Genomic DNA, 26,313 nt, shown 5'->3' with positions numbered 1-26,313 from the left:
GCACAGGTGGGGGTGGAATGGGCCTGGGGTAAGTCCGAGAGTGATAACTCTGGCGCCTGCCTAAATCGTCTGCCCTTGATCTCGTGGGAAAGTTAGCAGGGGGACAGTGAGAAGGGAGATGCCAGGAATGAGCTGGTGTGACTCGGTTATCAGGCAAAGTACACGGAAGTGAGAGAGAGTAGAGGCAGGAGACCAAAGAAGTAACCATATTAATAGTCTTAGCTAGGAACTATACTCAGTATTATGTAATAAGCTATAAGGGAAGAGAATCTGAAGAAGAATAGCATACATATGTATAACTGAACCACTGTGCTGTACACCTGAAACTAACACGATATTGTAAATCAACTATATTTCAATTTTTAAAAATTAAAAAAAAAAGTCTTAGCTAGGATGTTGGTTCAAACCTGTGGTCCAAAATTGGCAGCCCATGTGCTGAATTCAGACCACTGATGTGTTTTGTTTGCCCCCTGTGGTGGTCTACTTGTTTAAAACATTTTTATTAAAAAAGTCAGTTGCCAATATTAACTTGGTACATTTCACATTAGAAACAACAGCAGTTTAAAAAACCGGCCACACTTGGACCTGTCTTCTCAAATGACCACACCTGGCTGGGGCTGAGACACACATGGGGCTCAGGTTTCACTGATACTCTTTCCAGTTCACCACAGTCCCCACCCTCCCGGTTGCCTTTCACACTGGCCTTCTTCACTTCCTTTCTATCACCTTTTGATCCTTTTAGCCTTTAGTATTTGTTACCCTTAGGGTATATACAAATGCAATGAAGCTGTGCATGAATGGGGGAGGAGTGAATTTGTGAGACTAAGGTAAAGTTGACAGTTTTTGGTGACAGAAGTGGGAGATGAGAAAGGAAGGGAAGGGGAGGAAGTGAAGGTGGTACATTGTTTCTAGCTAGAAAGGCCATGTGGATGGAGGTCAATTCCAGGAGAAGCCGGTCCAATTGTATTCCAAGAACACAGAAGAATCAGGGCTCTGCTAGCGGCAGCAACATACAGTGCCCAGTATGGGCTGGAGTGGATGGGACCAGAACAAATGTGTGTGACCCTTTTTCCTTTCCTCTCTCAATTTGTACTCAGGAGTGAATATCATCAAAGATTTAAAATGTTAAAATGAATATCAGTCTAGACTTGAAGACCAAGTACAGGGAAGCATAAATAGGGAAGGAGGTGGCAGCCCCAGCTGCTTCTTTGTTCCTGGTACCCATTTCCTCCCAGAAGCAAAATGAGAGGCTAAGGCAGCGGCCTGGGATCAGCCTTACTGGGTGTTCCTGACAGTCCTGACAAAGCAGGGAGGATTTTATATGGGAAAAGAATCTGAAAAAGAATGGGTATATGCATATGTATAACTGAATCACTTTGCTGTACACCTGAAACAAACACAACACTGTAAATCAACTATACTCCAACATAAAATAAGAATTAAGTTAAAAAAAAAAAGCAGGGAGGATTTGTGAGAGAAGGGCAAGCAGGCTGGAGGGTAACCCTGACGACTGGGGGCTCTCCAATTTTCTCCACTCCTCTGAGAGATTTCACTGACAAGTCCCAGGGAAAGGGCTGGCTGTCTGGGGAACGGAACAGAATAAGAAGGTGAACCCTGTGTGCGAGGCAGCACCGCCACCTAGAGGAACTATGGAACTCTACAGCCTTTTTCTTCCCGTGGAAAGAGATGGAGACCAGGAGGAAATGGGGGAGCTTCCTACCAGCCTTGAGGACAATCAGGAGGCCTGAAAGCAAAATGGGCAACAGGTGAGGCTTCGTTTTGGAGCCTCCTTAACTCCTTCCTCAAATTCAGTAGGATCTCAGAATTCTAAAAAGGCAGATCACATGACATTGCTCTGCTCAAAACCCTCCAACAGCACAGAGGCTTTTTAGGGCAGTGAAAATACCCTATATGATTCTAGAATAGTGGATACATGTCATTATACATTTGTCCAGACCCATAGAATGTGCAAAACCAAGAGTGAGCCCTAATGTAAATTATGGACGCTGGGTGATTATGTTGTAGCCATGCAGGTTCATCAGTTGTAATCAATCTACCCCCTGATGGGGGATGTGGGTAATGGGAAAGGCTGTGCATGTGTGGGGATGGCAGTATACAGGAAATCTGTGTACCTCCTGCTCAATTTTTCTGTGAACCTAAAACTTCTCTGAAAATAATGTATTAAAACAAACAAACAAGCAAAACCTTCCAAAAGCTTTTTCCCTCATGCATGTTAAAAGCCAGTCTTTGCGAGGGCCTGCAAGGCTCTCGATGATCTATCCCTGTCCATTCTGTTGCCTCTCTGCCCTCATCCTTGCTTTTCTCATACCTGTCAAGCATACTCCGGCCTGAGGGCTTTTTCACTGGCTGTTTCCTCTGTCTGGAATGTTCTTCCCAAGCAATTACAATAGTACCCAGCATGTAGCAGGCACTTAACACACATTTGATGAATGAATGATTTAATGAATAAATGAACCAAAATAGACCTTTCACCCAAACACCACCTGGTTCAGAGGGGATAAAAGAGGCCCAAGAGGAAAGGTTACTTCTCCAAGGTTGAGAAGGAAGTCAATGCCAGAAGGGGGACGAGAATTCAGACCTGATGACCCCAGGCCAGTACACATACCTCACACCAAGGACACATGTTCCACCTGCTCTCAGCCAACACGCTCACTTCCCACAAAATGTCAGTAACACACAAGACCCAATGTATGACTTCTCCTAGGATCGGCTGTGTTTTCTTAGTAACAATATCTCTAAGGTGGACTTGGGGACACCAGAAATAGTGGGTGGGGGAGGTTATTTGGGGGTGGGGAGCCTTGGTGGAAACCCCAAACCACACCTTGACCTAAGCTGCCTGTGGATAGGCTCACCCTGAGGAACATGCCTCACTGATGGCTCCTCTCCTAGTGAATAATGGATACTTTCCCTAAAGTCTCAAAACAGAAGAGTCTCCTGACCACAGATGTAATGATTAACTGCTACCTGACCCACGCCCACCCAAGGCTACCAGAGTCTCCTGGCCGTCTTCTCTTCGTAATAACACTGCGGCAAATGCTATGACTCAGGAGAGATGGCAAAGTGCTTTGCATCCATTCTCCTCGGACCTTCATGTCAAACTTGTGAGGGAGATTCTACCCCATCACAGAGAAGAAAGGAGGGGCTTAGGGGCTACCACAGCTGAATTGAGAGATGGACTTTCCAGGTCTCCTGACTCCACATCCAGTACTCCTGGGTTTTGACTTTACAATTTTTTTCCTTTGTGCAGGCAGACATTTCCTATTTTTATATAGTTAAATTATCAGTCTTTTCTTTTAAGGCTTCTTTATGACTTCGAAAGGTCTTCCTCACTCAGAGAATATTTAAAATTCTATCTTTCCTTCTTCTAGCACTAGGATTTCAGTTTTTACATTTAAATCTTTGGTCTATCTGAAATTTATTTGGATTTAAGTTGTATAATAGGATTCCAATATATATATTTTTCAGGTGGCTAAATGGTTATCCTTGCGCATGTGGGAATGTATTTATAGGATATAACATATAAGGGGAAAATCCACCTTTTCTACACTGTTTTGAAATGTCACCCTTATATATTAAGTTCCTGACTTATTTGGGTCTATTTCTGAACTTTCTGTTCTGGTCTATTGATCTGTCTGTTCATGTAAAGTTGGGTTTTAATGAAAAAGGAGAAAAAGATATACAATAACAAAACCGGATATGATAGGAAAAGAGTATACAGATTCTAAAAAGAACCAAATGAAAATTTAAAAATGAAAAATAATTATTGATATTAAAAACTTAATAGTCAAGTTAAACAGAAGACAACGTCTGAATTCACAGATTAATCTTGACATCATAAAGCTAAATACTGTAACCAGACATTATGGGCCTCCAGCTAAGCAGTATGTTTGCAAAAAATTTGAAACTGAATCTGATCAGATTTCTAGCTCTATTACCAGCTCATAGGAAATACAAGGGACTGAGGAGCACATTAAATGATACCATGGGGACAGAATCAGCAAACTCTTGAAGATGTGAAAATTCACAGAACAAACAAACCAGTTACTTTAATATATAAACTTCAAAGGGGGGAAAAAAAGAGGAAGAGAAAATCTAAAAATTAAAAGAGATTGAAGAACTATGACCAAAGGACATAAGAGGACCATGTTTGCACCCTGATTGGAACAAACCAGTTCTACAAAAACGTTTCTGAAACATTCAGGGAAATTGAACATGGGCTGACAAATTTGATGATATAAAAGGATAAGTTAATATTTCTTAAGTGCGGTAATAGTATTTTGGAGATATATATATATAAGGTTTTTAATTTTTTTTGGCCATGCTGCATGGCATGAGGGATCTTGGATCTTAGTTCCCCGACCAGAGTTTGAACCCCTGCCCGCTACAGTGGAAGCATGGAGTCTTAACCACTCGACCACCAGGGAAGTCCCTGGAGTTTTATATATATATATATATTTTTTTTTTTTTTTTTCGGTACGCAGGCCTCTCACTGCTGTGGCCTCTCCCGTTGCGGAGCACAGGCTCCGGACGCGCAGGCTCAGCGGCCATGGCTCACAGGCCCAGCCGCTCCGCGGCATGTGGGATCTTCTCAAACCGGGTCACGAACCCGTGTCCCCTGCATCGGCAGGAGGACTCTCAACCACTGCGCCAACAGGGAAGCCCTACATATTTTTAAAGTCTTTATATTTTAAACAGTAAAATATTTCTAGACAAAACAATGATTCTTGGATTTGATTTAAAATAATCCAGGACTTCCCTGTGGTGCAGTGGTTAAGAATCTGCCTGCCAATGCAGGGGACACGAGTTGGAGCCCTGGTCCAGGAAGATCCCACATGCCGTGGAGCAACTAAGCCCGTGCACCACAACTACTGACCCTGCGCTCTACAGCCTGCGAGCCACAGCTACTGAAGCTCGTGCGCCTAGAGCCCCTGCTCTGAACAAGAGAAGCCACCGCGATGAGAAGCCCGCGCACCACAACGAAGACCCAATGCAGCCATAAATAAATTTATATATTTAAAAAACCCTCCTTTAGAAAAAAATAAGGTACTGTCTGGAAGTGATCACATTCTTTTCAAACTTTATATATCCTGTCTGGCTTAACTATTTTATGCAGTTGTCCAGAACTTTTTAAAATTGTGGGAACTCATAAAACTTAACCATCTTAACTATTTTTAAGTGCACAGTACTGTTAATTATATTCATTGTTGTGCAACTGATCTCCAGAACTCTCATCTTGCAAAACTGAAACTCTACTACACCCATTAAGCAGCCTCTCCCCATTTTCCTCCCCTCCAGCCTTGACAACCACTCTTCTACTTTCTGACTCCTCTAGATAGCTCATGTAAGTGGAACCATCCAGTATTTTCTCGCTCTCCTCTCCCTTTTGTGACTGGCTTATATCAGTTGGCATAATGCCCTCAAAGTTCATCCATGCTGTAGCATGCATCAGAATTTCCTTCCTGTTTAAGGCTGAAGAATATTCCATTGTATGTATGTACCACATTTTTATCCATTTTTTATGCGTTCATCCTTTGATGGACATTTGGGTTACTTCCACCTTTTGGCTATTGTGAATAATGCTGCTATGAACGTGGGTGTACATATGATCATGACAATGGCTTTAACAAAGCTTTAAATAAAATGCTGCATAAGTACCAAGAAGTGGCAACTCAAGCTTTAAGGGAAAGCTTCCTGTCTCCTTTCAGCTCGATGAAGGAGATTTTATGCAAGAAATGGCATTCCATACAACAGAGGAAATAGCATGTTCAAAGTCATGGAGATGTAAAAGGAAAAAAATTTAAATTCAGTATCACCAGGGAATTCCCTGGTGGTCCAGCGGTTAGGACTCCATGCTTTCACTGTGGAGGGCTGGGTTCAATCCCTGGTCGGGGAACTAAGATCCTGCAAGCCGCACAGCGCAGACAAAAAAAAAAAAGTTCATTATCACCAAAGGTGGCAGGTGACGAAGTCAGTGCTGACTATTCCAAGTGCAGGTGGGATTTTTGTCTAAATCTTGATCAATTTTCTTTGTAATCTTTTAAAATCTCGTTTCATTTCCTGAGTGCTTTTTAGATTCATGCTGTTTCATGGTGGATTTTTAAAAAGACCTAATGTGACCCCGCCATTCACAGGAGGAAATAAAACACAAAGAGGCTTATAATGACATATCTCAAATTCCTACTGTTGAGAGGCAGGGCTTGAACCCTAACCCACACCCAGGGTTTTCTCCATTGTCACCAGCAGAACTTCACCAGGTCTCATCATCCATTCTCAGCCTTTTAGAGTTAGAAGACTAGGGGAAAGAGTGGTGTGATTAATTCTGTAAAGATCAGAAAGTCCCCTGCATTAATGCAGTGCTTATCATTTCCAAAGTACTTTCACGAGCACCATCTCCAGATGCTGTTACCATGTGTCTTCTCTGCCACACAGCTCACTTTTGTTGAGCAAGAACACTGTTGTTCTAGTTCCAACAGTTTCTCTCACACTGTTCTCTAATAAAAAGTCTGTGATGTTTCAACAATCCCAAGTCCCAAAAGTGAGCACAACTAAATTGGAAACAGATACACTATGAATGCAGGAACACTATATTTATTAAGTCAATAATTCATTTTTAGCAATACAAGTACAGAATATATCACAATGCTGATTACAAACATACTTAGTATGGTTTAATGGTTACAAATAATGGTGGGCACTACAAGTTTGTGATAAGGATGACATGAAAGGTCATTCTGACACAATGAAGAATTAATTGCCTTTAAAAAATCTATCAATGACCTTAGGTATTTCTATAGAAATTACTGTGGCACTATTAGTGGGGATTTTCATGTAAAGAATTGACAGTGATTTGCTTTTGTTTCATTAAGAGATTTTTGAGTCTATTAAACTAAAATCCCCTGTTGCTTAGTAAAGTATAAAAATAGTACTGACCTGGTAATATTTAATAAAACATAGCATTCATTCACATCATAAAAGTGGAACTAAATTGAAAAGTTTTAGTTACCATGGCAACATATCTTCCCATAAAAGAAATCTACAGAAATGAGTAATGTTACACAAATGGTACCTGCAAAGTTATTTAGTGATCCAACACTTGTGCACCACAAACCAAGTTTTCTAGATACCTATATATAGCATATATTTTTAATCTTAAATTTTACTTTTGAAAAAAAAATGTGCACTTCAAAAAACTCACTAAGGCCACTCATGCTATAGATGCCTAGGACTGTAATTAAAGAATAGCATTATTTTAAAAAATGCCAAAGCACACTCCTTCAGATCACCAACAGGGTAAAACCAGTTTTCTGCCTAAAACATTCCTGAGATCTGTGGACAATACAACTACTAGTGTTCAAGCTGGAGATTAATTCAAATGTCAGATAAAAAAAGGAATTTTCTAGCAAGAACTGAGGTCCTCCAAAGCCAAGAGGTGAAATATACATGTTAATTCTTAAAGCAAAAATAAAACGCTTAAAAACATTTTTACTTATAAATATTTTTCCAGTAGTAACTTTGCCATCCAGAAAAAGAACAGTTTGGAAGCAGCAAGGCTACAAATTCAGGGGAAAAAACCCAACAAAACTGAGTAGCAGTTAATACAGGTATCCTCTGCTTTCTGAAAGTTCACTTTATGCTACTTTGCTTTTATGAAAGACCTACATTAGCACCTGTTTTTGCTAACCGAAAAAAATCCAAAAGGATCTTCACTCTTACGAAAAAAGGTGAAAAGCAAAATTAGCATGCAGCGCTTGTTTTGCAGACAGCTGTTATAGAGGCAGTGGCACCCTGAGCGAGAGTGGCACTGCCAAGCTCCTCCCCTAGAACTACGCTCAGTATCTCAGCTTCAAGCCACAACTGTGCGAGTTTCTGTGCATTATCTCAATTTATTTTGTGCATCCATTAGCAAGACATGTCCTAAGGTAACTGCCTCTCTGCTGTCACCTGTTTTGGCTTAAAGAGGTTTCATGGGAACGCTCTACTTTTGGATAGCAGTGAAAGCCTCTACCTGCTACTCAGCAAACCATTCTTTCAATCTGTAAAGTATGGCCAAAAGCTTCAGTCATGTTGTAGGCATGTGTTTACTGTGCAGCATTCTGTCTGCACTATAAGGCCCAGCCAGATGGCACTCTCATTATTTATGACTGCAGCCGCCGGGCCTGGTTTTCACAATATTATGAACCCTTCTCTAACAGGCTAAGAACAAAGGTCTTTGTCAAATCTTTCATTTTCACAAGTGAAAGCACACCCGTGTGGGGATTACCCCAAAGCAATAATGAGTTCATTTTTTGCTGAACAGAGACAAAATGTGATGATAATAAGGGTCTTAATGCTTCGGGCAAAGTCAGCTTTGGGGACCCATAAAAATTATGGTCTAAAAAACCCAACTGGCTCTCCTAAACTGAACGTAGGAATGACCGACCACCTGTGTGGCTCACGAATGTTACAGGGCTCCCTGATGCACCCAACTTGAGTAGCACCAAACTTTAGCAAAAAGAGAGAAAAAATGAAAGCCAGGAAAGGATGAGACCAAAGGCCCCTTATTTAATATTACTTTGCTGAACTTCCAGAAAAATCTTTTAAGTTGGTCTAGGATTTCTGACACACAACCCCACCATATATAAAAAGTTTGTTCAAGCAACTGGCTATTGTGAGGTAATTTTATTCTTTGCTTTGAGATTTTTTCTAACCCCCAAAATCATGATGATATTTACCTCCCTAACTTATCCTAAACATCCCTACTGAAAGGATAAATTCCACACTTAAAAATTATTAGGGTATTATTCTTCATTAAAACCAGAAATAATAGCACATTAAATTATATCACTAACAGAAACTGGCAATCTCTCTTCTCAACCTAGAGTGTCTGCATTAAGTCAAAGTATATGGATTTACAGAAAACTACATTAAAGCAGTGGCAATAAGGGGGAACTACCAATAATGACTTTTTTTTTTTTTAAGAAAAACTGGCAGCCGTTTAATATTATCACCCTGTGATCCTAGGCTTCTAAATATCGTGTTGCTTTATCACTGAGTGAGCTAAGCTGAGTTCAGACTGAATTAGAGAAGATGAGGCCTTAAGTCATTTGCTTGATTTTATCCTAGGAAATGCTATATGTGCACAAAACCAAAAATATAGATTAAAAAAAAACTTCATATGAAAACATAAGTTTCAAAATATTTATTGAAAAACAATTTACCATGACATTCCTATACCACAAACATACCACAGGACTCTAAATAACCAACAAAAGTATACAAAGCCTATCCTTAAAGTATCTTTGGAGGTATTAAATATATAGGCCCATGAGGATAGAGCTGAGTAACTTAAAAATGTTAGTCCTTGGTCACACAGACTATTTGGTAATTAATAAAGAGGTGCCTCTTGGCATTAGATTGTAATAAACTGGAAGGGGGAGGCGCAGGTGTGCCAATGTACTCTTTTCAAAATTAAAAATAATTCAATTTGAGGATTAAACCCAGGTTTCAAAATCACATAGCTATAATCTTAGGGTCTGGGCTTGCTTCATCTCTTTAGGTACCTCCCCTAGTCAATGCCCACTTGGGGACTTAAAAACACCGGCTCATAACTAACAAGACGGCAAATTACAGTTTTAGACAAGGTTGTATTTAGGAAGTCCAAAAAAGTGTTTAAAATCAAATTTATCTGAAATCTCCAATTACTTTTTCTGTAGTCAATGTGGTGGACAGTTTAGATTTTTTCCCCCTCCCACCCCAACATGCCTGTTAAAAGAAAACCAAAATTCAGCACACATCCACTCACCCACAGACCACTCCCAGCATTAGCCAGGAGCAACATCTCTAACAGCCAAGTCATGAACCCCTGAAAATAGGGGGGAAAAACCCTGATTCTTAACTATAGAGGCACCAAATAGGCCACTATAATAAGAACTGAGGTAACAGCAAAAGACCTTTTTTGTTTCTTGGATTGCTACATGTCACAACTTCTCAAATTTGAAGATTACCTCAACATTAAATAAACTGACTGGCTTAAAAAAAAAAAATCAAAACCCAATAAACAGAAAGACAAGTTAGTGAAATAGATAAATCATTAGGGGAATCTTTCCACTTGATTCTTGAATTGCAAATAAAATGACCTAGTTGCACTATTATTTACCATAAACACGAAGGATTTCTAAGAAGACTTGCTGTTTTTCGGAATTCATTTTTCCATTAATCCCCGTAAACCACACAGCAACCTATAATTCCCATCTGGACATGAACTATTTCATGACTCGGAGCCAATATACTTGCTAACTGTGTTGCTTATTAGGGTAACATTTAAAACGAGGGAGATGGCTGCAGCAGATACTTATAGACTTGCTTCTGGCATTGCCATCTGTGTACCTTGACTAAAATATGCCACTGAAGTTGCCAAATTTCCCTAGTTTGGTGTCTATTACATGAATATAACTTTTGCATGATCACTTTTCATTATACATCTAAATGAAATCATTCTCCTGATAAAAGTATAGGCAGGGGCTAAAATAGAATCTAAAGCTTCTGGTCCAAATAACCCCTTTCTACATTAGGCTGGTCCTTTTCAGATCCTCCTGGTCCTGTTAGCAAACGCTATCAGAGCATCTTGCATTTTTGTACCCCAAAAAAACACAACAAAACCAAAACAACCAAAGAGTTAGAACTGCTGGTTTATCAGCTTTCCTGTTACTTACAGATCAACACTGGTCCAGTTCAGATGAATCTGACAGTCCTTCCCTTGTAATAGAGCTCTGGAGTGGTTGTATCCACTTCTCTGGGTAAGGCAGCCAAACCTAAGTCTGGATGTCCCTCTTCTATTAGTACTTGTGTTAACTTTTCTATACTGCATATAAAGATTTTCCCCATAAAATTTCTTTACAATACAGTATTGAATACCTCCTCAAGGAAGAATTATATGTTAAAAAGTTGTTAAAATCATCCTTACATAATAAGAATGCAACTCTTTTAAACTCTTAAATAGTTTTATTTAGGGGTTCTTTTTTTCTTTCAGGCTTTCTGCAAAATGAATTATTTTTTAAAAAGAAAAAAAAATTCCTGTTGTTTGTTCTACTAGGTTGAAAATATGGGCCAGATTACTTACACATGCGGTACATGCTGAATATAACTGAATATATGCTTATTCCTATGGACACTCTGCAAGATAGGGATCACCCAAATAGGGTCAATGGACTGGACCAGTGTTTCAATGCAAATTCCAGCCCCGAAAAAACAACATGATTTTGATTTCACAGTATGAATTCCCTGGAATCTGGGAAAAGGTAAATTAGTTAACTGAGGTCCTCCCTCAGCAGCTCGGTCCCTCAACATTCTGAGAAATCAGGAAGGACTGCACCACTTCTTCAGTGGACTGGGGGCTGGTGTTGACATCTTCAAGAGCATCGGTCACTGAATACTGCCGATCTCGCAGCCGGTTCCAGTTAGACAGAACATTGTGATATTCAAACACTTTCTCGTAATTTCCAACGGAGTTGTAAAGTTTAATGAGACCTCGGTAATCATATTCTAGTCCACTGTAGCCTTCACCAAAAAGTTTCTTCCCTGAAAGTAAACAGAAAAAGAAAGAAAACTCAAATAAATAATGAAATAACAAGTAGTTTCCACAACACAAGCTCAGTTCTTTAAAATAAGGTGGCTTCGTTTTATTCCCTTAAAAGGAATAGATTCAATTCTTTTATCAGCATTCACCAACACAGTCCTAACCATAATCTACCTCTAGGACTTAAAAGAGATCTAAAGAATGGCAGCACCTTCAACAGTAGAAAAATACATATGCACAAGGCTATTTATTACAGCATTGTTTATAAGTGCGAAATATTAGAAACAAATGAAGATTTGTTTCAATCTACTATGGAACATCCACTCAACTATGGAACATCCATTCAAGGCATACTATGCAGCTATAAACAGAGGAGGGAGCTCCCAGCTCTTTATGAACTGACATGGAGTCATTTATAGGGTATACTGTTGAGTTAAAAAAAAAAGCAAAGTACAAAAAAGTGCCAAGAGTTTGCCACCTTTCATGTATAAAAGGGAAAATAAAATATGTATCTGAACATTTGTGCAAAAAGATACACAGAAAATATGGGACTTCCAGGATTGAGCAAGGTAATATATTATGGATAATGAGCAATCTCACATACATGGATATATGATTTATTGGCAAAGGTAGCACAGCAGAGGGGAAAGGACAGTCCTTTGAAAAAATGGTCCTGGTCAACTGTATATCCATACGGAGGAAAAAGAAGAGGGGGGGGGGATTTGATCGCTACCTTACACCATAAACAAAAATCAATTTCAGGACTGTGGATCTAAATGTGAATGGTAAAATAAAGTTTCCAGAAGATAATCTTCCAAAAGAGTATCTCCATGACTTTGGGGTAGGAAAAGATTTCCTAAACAGAATATAAAAAGTGTTAACCATAAAAGAAAAGAGCAATATTTGATTACATTAAAATCTAAGAACTTCTGGTCTTTGAAAGGCACCATTAAGAAATAAGAAGTAGGGACTTTCCTGGTGGCGCAGTGGGTTAAGACTCCATGCTCCCAATGCAGGGGGCCCGGGTTTGAACCCTGGTTAGGGAACTATATCCCACATGCATGCTGCAACCAAGAGTTCGCACGTGGACTTCCCTGGTGGTGCTTTGGTTAAGAATCCGCCTGCCAATGTAGGGGACATGGGTTCAAGCCCTGGTCCGGGAAGATCCCACATGCCGCAGAGCAACTTAGCCCATACACAACTACTGAGCCTGCGCTCTAGAGCCCGCAAGCCACAACTACGGAAGCCCATGTGCCTACAGCCCATGCTTTGCAACAAGAGAAGCCACCTCGATGAGAAGCCCGTGCACCGCAACGAAGAGTAGCCCCCACTCGCCGCAACTAGAGAAAGCCTGCACGCAGCAACAAAGACCCAATGCAGCCCAAAATAAATAAATAAATAAAAATTAAAAAAAAGACAAGAGTTCGCACATCACAACTAAGGAGCCCGCCTGCCGCAACTAAGTCCCGGTACAACCAATCAAAAAAGAAAGAAAGGGAGGGAGGGAGGGAGGGAGGGAGGAAGGAAGGAAGAAGCAGTAGAGTGAGAGTTATCTGCAACACATTTAACCAACAGATACATCCAAAGTATATAAAGAACTTCTATAAACCAATAAGAAAATGACAGACAAGTCAATATAAAAATGGGGAAGAGTTTTAATAGGCACAACATTCAGATGATGACCACAGTATCTTATTTTGTAATTGGGCTGAACTGAAAACAATTCAAATGTTCCAAATATCCATTAACAGTAGAATGGATTAAATAATGATATACTAATCCAATACAATATTACACAGCACTGGAAATTAACAAGCAACAGTGATATGAACAACACAGATGTATCTCACAATTGATGTTCACCAAAAGAAACCAGGCATATAAAAATATACATTGTATGATTTCATTTATATCAAGTTAAAAAACAGGTAAACTGGGTCTATGTTAAAATCAGAAGAAGGGAGAGGATGGGCTGGGGGTAGTGTTTACACAAATATTTAAAAATAACTACTTTTGCCTTTACTTGACACTCTACTGTCATATTTCTTACTAGTGGCTTCAACATCAATAAATAATCTTTAGCAAAATGTTTCAGATGATTTTTGAGTGGTTCCTGGATATCCTTAGCAGCTCTAAACTCATTTAAGTCTTAATAATAACACTTCCCTATACAACATATAAGACATGTTGATCTCTAATCAATTGACTAAGAAAATTTTAAAGTAACATACCAATTGCTATAGATCGCAAATAAAGTTTCTCAGCATTTTCATACTGATTCATGTCATAATTATATAAAGAAGCCAGATGTCCCACTGAAAGGGCTACTTCATAATCTTCTTGACCAAGAAGTTGCTCTTTAATCTGAATTGCTTTGATGTGCATTTCTTCCGCTTCCTGAAAAACAATTAAGGTGTATTAACTATTAGATTATACTTTTTCTTATGTCAACAATTCTTACCCCACGAGTAAGATTCTTCTAAATGCCAAAGACGTCTTATGGATGGCATAAGGTAATCTGATCAGAGAACACACTATATTCTTCCAAAAGTTGCCTACGGGAAGCCTTACTGGTTTGGGGAAGCTGCGCACATAAACTGACGAAAGTAATAGTGTCCTATACCAAAATGACAAAAGAAAACCTGTCCTTGTAATAAAAAATTTTTAGAAGAAATTAACCTCAAAATATTCTAAAATGAAAATTTCTTCTTTCAGTTAATACACTCTAAAATTTAACTGAACCTTGTTAAGAAACTCTACACTATAGTATGTTATTTTACATAGAAGTACACTTTATTTTATTTTTTGGAGTCTTGACAATTTTTATTCCAACAAACCAAATTCAGGTTAATTGAGGAATGTGTAAACTGATTTTTAGATAAAAATGAATGTCTTAAGCAGCAACTCTCATCCCTTCCTTATTGTGACCCTGTAATGGACAGTAAGAATCTATGACCCAAAATTCTAAAAGGAACTAAATTCAGTAAATTTTTATCACTACAATTAATAACACTTGCAATATCTTATATCTCTTGCATACCTATTATGTGGCAGGCATTCTGCTAAGTGCTGTACTTAAACTACTAGCTAAGAGCTATGTTTTAAGTCTAACTATAATAACTGTTTTAGCCTTTATGGTTTGATATATTTATTTTTCTAGGGTCTGTATTTTTGAATTTTATTTATATTTTGACTGTCTTTTTAAAAAAATTTATTTTTATTTATTTATGAATTTTGGCTGCGGTGGGCCTTTGTTGCTGCGCGCGGGCTTTCTCTAGTTGAGGCGAGAGGGGGCTACTCTTCGTTGCAGTGTGCGGGCTTCTCATTGCAGTGGCCGCTCCTGTTGCGGAGCATGGGCTCTAGGCGCGCAGGCTTCAGTAGTTGTGGCTCACGGGCTTAGCTGCTCCGCGGCATGTGGGATTTTCCCAGACCAGGGCTCGAACCCGCGTCCCCTGCATTGGCAGGTGGATTCTTAACCACTGCACCACCAGGGAAGCCCCTGTCGTTTTATACTAGCCATTTTCTCAATTCTTATGTGAAATAATGTAGGAGTATAATAAATGTATACCTTATTATTTAAGATTACTAAAGAAGCATTATTTAAGATTTACTTATTATTTAAGATTATACTTTATTACCTAAGATTATTTAGAGAGAGAAAAATATAGTAAAATGTGCTTCTAACCTTAAATTTTCTCATTGACTGATAAAGTCTTCCAAGGTTTCCATAGTGTTTTGCAGTCTGTACATTAAATTCCCCAAAAGCTTTTTTAGCTAGCTGGAGTGAAGACAGGTGCAAATCATGAGCTTCTTGAAGCAACCTCTGTTCAGTTTCTTTATTATGACAGTCAATTGCAATCTCCTCTAAAATAAGTGCTGAATAAGAAGGCAATAAAATTAGTGCATTTCCAAACCATGTATCAAAGCTAATCAGAACATAAAATTTAAAACTAAATTTTACAGATGTTAGTTGTATATACTTATATATGCTTACGGTTTAGAACCATAAACCATATCCCATGCCACAGAACTGGTAAAGATGAAAGTATTCCATTTTAATGAAAAAATACACTTTTGGTCATTCTATTTTGCACAGTATAATGAATTTCAAATTTAAGAAAAACAATGGTATACAACAAATTATTTTGTAGAATTACTCTCTATTTTACCAGACCTGTTATGCTTTGCTGATGTGAATTTGTTGTTTAAGCAAATACAAGGAAGACAAGAATAAAGAGGCAAATTTTTTTAAGTTGTGAAAAAGTTGTCAAGGAGTACCTAAGCACTGCTGAAAATTTTGAAACCACACTTCATAAATTATATAACCTTTAACCAAATACAACTAAAAGAACTGGTTTCCTCCTAACTCACTTGACCAATCAAACCAGTCAAGAAGATAATTTAACTTCAAAGTCCCATTCAAGACCCTCAAATTCCATTTAAAGTCTTAAAAACACATATTCTTTTCCCAGGCAATTTTATTTCTAGGAAAATTGTCCGTGTGCACAAAAGTAAAAAGAGATTTAGTTCACTGTAGCATTTTTAAAGAACAAAAGGTTAAAAAACAATTTAAAGGTCCAATAAGACAGGTGAGGTTAAGAACATTAGAAAAAAAGATATACACCTACAGGTACTGAAATGGGAAAATGTTGATAATATATTAATTGAACAAAGCAGATTATAGAACTAAAAAAAATTATTCACTCATTTCAGCATTTGAAGAAAGAAAAGTTTAAAAGAATATTCACCAAAATGTTGATTCTGGATCGATGATATTTCAGGTAACTTAATTTTTTCTCTTTTCTAACTTTTAATTTTTGACATTAATCGTGTATTACTTGCATGACTTTAAAAATGCAAACCTAGAGGGGAGGTAAAACCCAGTTCCAGAATTAAGGTAAAAGTTATCCAACATGCATGGAATTACCACATGGGTGACCCAATCATGTTGGCAAAATGAAAGCCTTGGTAGTGATTTGCGGAAGAGTTAATAAGAAAAGAAGAAAGTGGTATGTGGTAAGAGCCTTACAACATTAAGGGTAACCTGATATGAAACTGAGTTTCAGAAGCTTGCATGATAAAACTGAGGGTATGAGAAAAACCCATCTTCAGTTCCCTACCCTTGTCACTGCACAGTAATAATTTGTGATTCTTCCATCCTCTCCTCAAAAGAAAGGACTGACTGAATGAATGAATGAGTGAAAGGAAAGAGAGGAAGGAAGGTAGGAAAGGGTAAAGAAAGAGGCAAAAGAAATGTATTCTGGCCTATTAACAATGTTATATGAGAGATGTGAACAACCTTTCATTATGAACCACTGTAAATTCTTAGAGTTGTAGGCAAATACTTTAAATCAGTGAATTGGCTATTTTAGTAATATGCAGTCTAATCCTGAGGAAATAAACAAATACCCCTATTTTATACCATATACCATCGATTTTAAAGTTATCAGAGAGTAGACATCTATTATAATTGACAGCGAAAGAAATCTTAAAAAAAAACATACATACATGTGTGTGTATATATATATATATATATATATATGAGACTAGATTACAAAGGGTACCTTTCACCCTCTTTGAAGAAGCCAAAAGAAGATGATCTTCAGGTAGGATGTGGGTAATGATACCAATAGCTCTTTCTGCATGAAATCTGCAATACAGATAGATATACTCTGGCATTTCTTTTAAGTTACAAATAATTTAAGCATTTAAAAAAATCACAATTTATAATACTGAATTTCTAAAACTATCTGTGGAAAAGGACCAGTTTTTTTTTTTTTTTTAAAGTTCCAATCTTTTGTAGACTGAACTTTTAAACATCCAGTGGATTCCCATCTCCCTCAGAATCAACTGTGAAGTTGCTATCACAGCCTATAAGGCTCAATATAATATGATCTTTCACTGGGCTACCTCTCTGACCTCATCTCCTACCATTCTCAGAAACAATCCCCTCTTTTCCTTCCAGGCACACAGGAACTGCAGTTTTCTGAACACGTAAAGCACGTGCTCACCTATGACTCTTGCACTCGCTTTACTGTCTCTCTGTAATGGCTTTCCCCTGAATATCCACATGGCTTACCCACACTGAAGTTTTTCCAGACCAGCCCATACAAAAGACCCTAAAAAATCTACCATCACTCTTTAAACTCTTAGCTTACTTTATTCTCCTTCATAGCATGTATTCTCACCTGACATGTTTGGTTATTTGTTCATGGCCCATCTCGTCAAACAGAAAGCAAGCTGTTTGTCTATTTTATCTGCCAGATAATCTCAAACAACTCCACGCCTTCTATTCCCAGCTTCCAGGTAATCATTAGTTTTCTCAGATCTGTCTTCCAGTTCACTGTCTCTTCAGTTGTGTCTAATCTGCTGTTTAACTTGTCTACTGAGTTTTAATGTCAATGACTATTTTCCAATTCCAGCTATTATAATGTTTTTTATAATAAAAGTGCTTATTAAGACAATTCATACCAACACAATTCACCCATTTAAAGTGTACAATTGAAGGTTTTTAGTATATTACAGAGTTATGTACCCATCACAATTAATTTCAGAATATTTTCATCACCTCAGAAAGAAACCTTGTGCCCTTCAGGAGTCATTTCGTTTTTCTCCAACTCCACCAGCCCTAGGCAACCACCAACTTACTTTCTGTTTCTACTTGTTTGCCTGTATCTAGATAGTTCATATAAATGAAATTATACAATATGTGGTCCTTTGTAACTGGCTGCTTTCACTTAGCACAATGTTTTAAAGGTTCATTCATGCTGTAGGATGTATCAGTTGTTTTATTTTTTTTATTGAAGTATAGTTGATTTACAATGTTGTGTTAGTTTCAGGTGTATGGCCAAGTGATTCAGTTATACATACATATATATCTATTTTTTTTTCAGATTCCTTTTCCCTTATAGGTTATTACAAAATACTGAGTATAGTTCCCTCAGTTGTTTTATTTTTAAATCTGCCTTTTTTCCTTCATTTTCCCTCCAAAATATTACTGATTCCTTCTTTTATATCAGCGCCAGCACATTTTTTTCTGTAAAGGGCCATATAGTAAATATCTCAGATTATGCGGCTACACTCTGTCCCAACTACTCAACTCTGCTGTTACAGCATAAAAGCAACCATAGACAATACATGAGTGCATGAGCACTGCTATGTTCCAATAAACCTTTATTTTGCCTTCAGGCCATAGTTTGCCAACCCGTTTTATATCTTTAAACATTTAAGAAACCTTACTTTATAGTATCAGCCATAAAGTTCTGTTAACTGATATTTTTAGGGTTCTAATCTTGATCATTATGTCTGCTGACTCACCCATGGGGGAAATGTTCCCTTATTTAAATATTTTTTATGATGAGTTCATCTCAGGTACAGCTAGATCTATGGGAAGTCTGTATGGCTTGGACGGAAGGTTAATTATTTCCAAGAGTTTTGCATTTTCTCCTGAAAAGCATCCCAGGAGAACTAGCAGTCCCAAAGTGCTTCTTAATGTTTTCCTCAGTTTGGGGGTTCCTGCATGCATGATGCCCAAACACAACGTAGACATCTATAAATTATAAATTCCCCTGTGAGGTTCCTTTTTTTTCCAACTGAGGGCCCAACTTAAGTTGGACAAATTTCCATGTCACCTCTCTTGCCAGTGGGCAGTTTTTTCCCCTAGTCTACTCTTTCTCCGAGGGTGTAGCCTTGATCTTGGCTTCATGTGAGGGTTTCACTTCTAAGCCACAGCTTCCTATGGGCTAAATGCCTTGTCTCTTAAACCCAGGATTGCTGTTCAACCAAGGTTACAGAAACTTCTAAGCCTTCTAAGCCTTTCCACCCCAGAACACTCATACTGTAGTTCATGCCTACCCTTTTTGGATTTTAGTCCATTACTGGCCCTTGGGGATTTCTTCTCTATCTTACAAGCTCCGTTATGTATTTAAAAAGATGATTGTTACATTATTCAGTATTTCTGCATGTTATGAGCAAGTTTTTAGGTTAAGTCTGTCATTTAACCAGACACTACTGTATTAGTCAAAGAAAAATTACTGAAGGAGACACTTAAAAAATAAGTCATACTCTATATGGAGATCTATGTCTCAACATTAAACCACATAAGATCTAAACAAATGGCTTATAAATTGATATGATTTTAAATGACTTCAAGAACATTTTAGGTATCTTGTTCAAGTTCCAGGAGGACAAATTTAATCCATAAGATACACTGAAAAGTACTGCATTAGGAAAAAACAAAACAAAATATAGCAACAGTATTTAATCCCTCACTGAAAAGGAAAGTGGAACTTACAGTGCATTGTCAAATTTCCCAGAGCTATACTGGTGAACATAAGAAGAATAAGCCAAGTCTTCATGAGCTGTTGCTACGTGGATATTTTTGCCACCAAACACTGACTGCCGAATGTCAAGGGCTGCCTGAAAGAGTCATGAGAATAACTGGTAATACTGTGAATCCTTAAAAGACACTACCCAGTTAAATTAAGCATCCTAGTAATTTAAATATAGATTCTATATACTCAATCCCATCAGTTTTGAAAAAAGTCCTGCTGTATTTAAATCACAACAGAACATAAAATTCACCTACAGCCTGATTTTCTAAAGAGTAAGTTTGACTTAAAAGGCAATGGCTTAATAATAAAATCATTCACATGTCTTAGGAATTACATTAGTGTTTTTCTCTATGTCCTCTTCGGAAGTAAACTATAAAATCAAGGATACCTTGTCCAGAGTGATGGCATAACACATCATTTTCCTGAGACTGACTGAGATAAGGCCTAAAATAATTGCTATCAAGCCTCCTTGCTACTACAAAGGCAGCTATAATGATATGAGCTAAATCAACAACAAAGACAAGCCATCATCTCGGTAAATGAAAAATGGAAAACTACTCTTAAATACTGACCCACAACCCCCGAACTTTTTTCCTGGATGATACTCTTTAATTCCTAAAACATTAAGTTTTAAGCCTTCTAGGTACTATTTAGTAAAATAATGGAGTACCATATATGAGGAAGGGCTCAGAAAGAGTTATTTTTAGACAGTGGTTTGTACATCACAAATTACAGGTCAGCAAGTCAATTTAGGTTGAAAGAAAAAAAGTGTAACTATTAACATACCTGATAAATTGCAACAGACTGACAGATATTATCTACATTGAGTAAGTAGAACCCATAATCTAGCAGTGTATCAGAATATTTTGGGTGTTTGGATCCAAAATGATCCCTATAAAAAGATACAAAACTATTAGGATATAAAGTAGAAAGAAACAATTTGAAATGGTATTTTTAATAACAATCACCTACCGTGCCAAATACACTGCATGCTTAATTAACTGTTCTGCCTTCTTAAATTCACGTTTTACAACACAAGCCTAAAGATAAAGTGAAAAATTGTTAAATAACTCTGAAACAATTAGTGTGTTGAAACAAGTATGGCTTATGTTGATATAGTCAAACTATAATGGTTGAAAAAAGCATCTTCAAACATAAATAGAATGGTTCTATTTGTAATTTCTTTCCTTCCAAGTATTTGAAAATTCCATTATAAACAGATCTGTACATATCCTGGGAAATTACAAAACTTAAAATTTTGATTGTCATGCCCAGAACAAACCTGTTATAACAAAGTTACCTTAAAAAGCTGGTATATTCCCATCCTTACATATTATTAAAACAGAGGCGGGGAGGGATCACCATATTATTTTCTAAGGTACTTATTTATATCCCCGTTCTACAGTGGCTTACAACTATTTTGTAGTTTTCCATCTAATAACTTTTAAATGCACAGAATTCCAAGTATTCCTATTACTTCTTAAAATATTTTGATTCATGAGACAGCCAGTAGTCTTTAACTGTAAATATTATTTACATACAGAAATGTAAATCTTGCATATATATTAAGCTGTCTTTATATTAAATGTATATTCAATGTTTTAAATTAATTAAAAACATATTAATGTCTCTTCTAGCTCTAATAATAACCTGAATATTTATGCTGTTTACTTGCTCTAAAATGACTTATTTCATAAATTTCGCAGAAATCTTAAAACTCTTCTAAATCTATAATTTTAGAATAATTCTTCTAATTGAAATTTCCATAAGTAAAACCAACCAAAATGGAATATTCAAAACTGAAAAACCTCTGGGTAGAAAGAGTATATCTGGAAAGTACATCAATGCTTCAAAGCCTCAGTGTACCAAAGCAGCAATTTTTAAATATTACTAAATGGCTTCAAAGACTTAATGCATTTTTTTTTACAGAGTAAGAAGAAACTAGAGTAAAAATCAAATAAGTATTGCCTACCAAGTCAAGAAAAAAAAGCTATCACACTGTGACACTGCCAATACTGTGACTAAAAGATTTAATACCAGGCTATTTTTTTAGGAGAAAAGTGACGAAAGCCCATACAACCATGACATAAGGAATTCAGGTTGCTGTAAAGGTTTAAGAAAGAAGCCGGACCTCTAAAACTGAGCAGAGAAACTTAGAAAATAGACTTTGTTATCCATGAGTATGCAATACCTGATTTGTTAAACAGTAGGTTAATTTACACAAATTTAAAGCTTACTAATCCTATAATCCATTTAATAATTTCAACTTTATATTCACCTTAGAAGCTTGTCTTAAGACATCCACCACGACTTTGACTGGTAAGCCTGTTGTGATTTCTTTCATTGCCTCAATGCACCATTTGTATGCCTAAAAAATAATTACAGAAGAGCAAAACCTGTGATATATCAAATTGACAATATTTAATGAAGTGATTATGAATTTTTCCTGCAGCTTACGAGTACTTGAATAAGAACACATATAAAATATTTACACTTAAAATTTTCTCTCAGAGGCTGAGTCTTCTTGAAAGTGTAAGTTTGTTACATTTTTCTTTGGATATGTGACACATATTCAGGAAATCAGAGGCATGTTCTTTGTGGCCCAGAAGCCTTTGCACATACCATTCCCTCTGCCTTAAAATACATTCCCCTCCGCCCTCCAACCCCTTAAACCACTTAAATTGTCCTTCAGGTTTCAGCCCTAGGCTAGGTTTCCTGTACTTTCCTTCCCCTACTGTAACACTTATTATTTTGTATCTTAATTGCTTGTTTAGTTGAGTGCTTACTTTGTGCCAATAATTGTTCTAAGCACTTTATGTGCACTAACACACACATTTAATTGACACAACACCCCTTTGAGATATGTACTATTATTATAGGAAAATGAGGTGCAGAGAGGTTAAGTACTAGGCAATGTGCTGGCACATAGGTATCTACTGGGGAGCACAACAGAAAATGTCCTTCGTCTCCTAGTGCTTAGTGGGGAAAAAAAGCAAAATAAATTACTTTATAGATAGTAAGAACTGCTTCAAAGAAACAAAATAATATTATGAAGGGATCACAAAAAATGTGGGGAAAACAAATTGAAAATATTAGAAAGTAAACATTTGTTTTCCTCTGTAAGCTTCCATCTCTTCCATTCCACCTAAAAGATGTAGCTATTCAGAAGCAATTTTGATACAAAAAGGAAATATATGAGATTTAGGCCAAAAAATCTGATTTGTTTGTAAGATACTAAATAAGCTGATTTTGTTCCAGAATAAGAAGGTAAATTCTGTGGTAAGTTGTAAGTAATACTGCTTTTAAAATATTTACTGCCCCTCTTCGGGGAAAGATAAAGTTCCCTTCCACATTAAAGACGAGAATGGTTATGTGAGTTCCTTTAGCCAAAATATTAATTAAAATATAAGCAGAGGTGAAACATGGCATTTCTGGGAGAAAGCTCTAAGAACCAGTAATCCCTTCCCCATAATGCTTCTGCCTCTGCTCAAGGCTGGTAATGTTCTAGATACAGGCTGTTCCACAACGCAGGGTTTTGATCAAAGTATAGATGGGATGTTAAGCAGAGCCACAGAGATCCCAAGATGGGATGTAGCATGAGCAAGATATAAACTTTTATTATTCCAAGTCAGTGCTGTTTGGAGGTTGATACTACCTTAGCATAACCTAGCCTACGTGGACTAATAACAGAATATGGTGATAATTCATCAAACTATTGATATATCCTCAAGATTTGTGTACTTTTCTTTCTGTAGATACAACGACAAATTTATAAACTATCAAGATTATCCAAGAAACATCTATAGACTTAAATATTCCTCATGAATGTGCGAGTTGCAAAGATCATGAATAAGACACAGTACGACACCCCAATTCAAATGTTCAGAAAGAAAATAACCGTCAATTAAATAGTAACTGCCTAGTAAAGGAAGTGGAAACTGGTGGGACTTCCCTGGTGGTCCAGTGGGTAAGACTCTGCCCTCCCAATGCAGGAGCCCTGGGTTCGATCCCTGGATGGGGAACTAGATCCCACATGAGGCAACTATGAGCCCGCATGCCGCAACTAAACACGCCGCAGCGAGGATCCTGAGTGCCGCAATGAAGACCCAGTGCAGCCAAAATAAGTAAATAAATAAAAATAAATATTAAAAAAAGAAAGAAAGAAAGTGGAAACTGGTGAATAAAAGGTACTTTTCTTCCACTGAATACATCGGTGAGTCTGGACATATTAAGGTGGGTCTGGAGCTGAGTACATGAGTAAAAAATGGCAAGACATGACTCACTTTATAGAACAGAAAGAAGGATGCAGGGCAGTATGAAAAACGAGGATGAAAAGAAACAATGAAAGAGGAAACAGAGATGGCCAAGATGAGGAGGACATATGTAGAGAGATAAAAAGATGGTGGGGCACCTGAAGAATTTTTTTTTTCTTTTGGGTGTACCATGCGGCTTGCGGGATCTTAGCTCCTCAATCAGGGACTGAACCCGGGGCCCCGTCAATGAAAGCACTGAGTCCTAACCACTGGACCGCCAGGCAATTCCTAGAAGAACTTTTAAGGTAGGCATTTCTAATATTTGAACTGTTGCTGTTTACTTCATTCTCATTTCTAGTAAAGGCTATCCACACAAAGGCCCTCTGTGAATGGGGTTCTTTGTTTTTGGTGTGTGGAAATCATAGAAAGGGGCCAAATTCTATATCTGGGTCAATAAGCTATGGAATAGTCTGCATAAAAGGGGCGGCAAAATAATCCATCGACAGAACGAGTTCAGCAGACACAGGAATTCAGCATCAAAAATAACCGAAGAACTTACATAAACCTCCTGAGAAAATGAAGGCATGCTGATAAGGATTTTAGATTTTAACACATACACTTAATGACTTAAAAAAATTTCCCCCCAACTTTATTGACATATAACTGACAAATAAAAATTGTATATATTTAAGGTGTTCATGATGACTTGCTATACATATACACTGTGAAATGATTATCACAATCTAATTAACACATCCATCACCTCACACTGTTACCTTTTTTGTGTGTGATGAGCACACTTAAGATCTACTCTTAGCAAATTTCAAATACACAATACAGTATTAACTATAGTCACCACACTGTACGTTAGATCCTCAGAACTTACTCATCTTATAATGAATTGTTAAGCTTTCAAAAATAGTTAATGTAAACAATGAGGCATGCCTGTTAGAATGGCAAAAATCTAAAACACTGACAACACCAAATGCTAGCAAGGATATGGAGCAACAGGAGCTCTCATTCATCACTGGTGGGATGTACACTGGTACAGACAGTTTGGCAGCTCCTTAAAAAACTTATACTCTCACCATACGATTCAACAAATGCATTCCCTGATGATACCTCTTAGATATTAAAAGCAGGATGATCCTAGCACTGGGATTGTAAACATCACTTCACAATTATTCTAGAATTCTCCAGTTTCACTTCTAATGGTGACTTTCTTTTAAATATGGAACATACACGTATTTATATTACAGGGTAAAAATTGAGATAGGGATAATTTTAAAATATGAAAGCTAAATGACAGCTATCTGACAGCATAAAGTAATTATGATATTCTTCCATAAATAAAGGAGTTAAGCTTACACAGCTCACTTCTCAACTATGTATTCATTAGCTCCAAAGCCTTAATTTAACAGTATAAAGCCAAGAATGAGGCTATCTTTCTCATAATGAAGAGACAGAAGCAAAACAATGCAATAAAGTATAAATAAAATCTAGGTTCCCACTGAAATGAATGCCTTCAAGTTATGAGAATTCACCCAGAGCTACACATCCAATAAAAAAGCACCTATTAAAGGTTCATTTAACAGAGCATGCCCTCAAAATAATTTATGCAGAGATACATTTGGTCAAATTAAAAACAAAAACAGGCTCTAAACTGTATATGTATGTTTAAAATCCATCTCACAGAATAATCCTTTTGCCTAATTTAAAATATTCCATTACAAATGTATATTGCTTTAAGTAAACCTAATATGTCAAAATGAGATCTATTAAAACAAATATGACATTATATGATGTATCTTTTGTTTTACAGATACTTACTGGTCACAGTGAAATGTTCTTCAAAACACTCACCTCATCATAGTGACTTTTTGCAAATAGGAGTGCACACAGTTCTCCATAGAGTGCAGCTCTGTTTGCTTGCTGGCCATGTTTTGAGAGTTTATCCATGTATGTCTGAGCTAACTTAAATGTTTCTTCACCCAAATGATATTTGCAATTTCCATTTCGCACATGAAGCAATCTGCAGAAGCACAAATAACATTACTCTATTTCTGATAGCTATTTCCAGCATGGGAGAACTGATAACCTCTTACTGATCACTATGTAGCACCCAAATGAGTTAAGGTCGCAAGACAGAAGA

At 37.2% G+C, this 26,313-nt stretch overlaps 1 protein-coding gene across 1 annotated transcript in view; it reads right to left on the bottom strand.

Annotated features, from left to right (window-relative positions):
- Nucleotides 1-10,981: 10,981 nt before the first annotated feature.
- APPBP2 (amyloid beta precursor protein binding protein 2) overlaps nucleotides 10,982-26,313 on the bottom strand; it is a 66,512-nt gene continuing 51,180 nt past the window's right edge. Inside the window, exons 5-13 of the mRNA XM_029211892.1 lie at nucleotides 26,025-26,193; nucleotides 22,187-22,276; nucleotides 20,881-20,948; nucleotides 20,695-20,800; nucleotides 19,869-19,993; nucleotides 17,140-17,225; nucleotides 15,261-15,451; nucleotides 13,807-13,972; nucleotides 10,982-11,577 (exon numbers count right to left, since the gene is read on the bottom strand). Coding sequence (XP_029067725.1) covers nucleotides 11,324-11,577; nucleotides 13,807-13,972; nucleotides 15,261-15,451; nucleotides 17,140-17,225; nucleotides 19,869-19,993; nucleotides 20,695-20,800; nucleotides 20,881-20,948; nucleotides 22,187-22,276; nucleotides 26,025-26,193 — 1,255 coding nt within the window. The 3' untranslated portion in view covers nucleotides 10,982-11,323. The remainder of the gene's footprint in view (nucleotides 11,578-13,806; nucleotides 13,973-15,260; nucleotides 15,452-17,139; nucleotides 17,226-19,868; nucleotides 19,994-20,694; nucleotides 20,801-20,880; nucleotides 20,949-22,186; nucleotides 22,277-26,024; nucleotides 26,194-26,313) is intronic.

This window comes from Monodon monoceros, unplaced genomic scaffold, assembly GCF_005190385.1.
Source record: "Monodon monoceros isolate NGI ecotype Baffin Bay Population unplaced genomic scaffold, NGI_Narwhal_1 Super_Scaffold_9, whole genome shotgun sequence".
NCBI lineage: Eukaryota > Metazoa > Chordata > Mammalia > Artiodactyla > Monodontidae > Monodon > Monodon monoceros.
The sequence above is the reverse complement of the archived record's forward strand: the minus strand, read 5'-3'. Positions and strand labels throughout refer to the sequence as shown.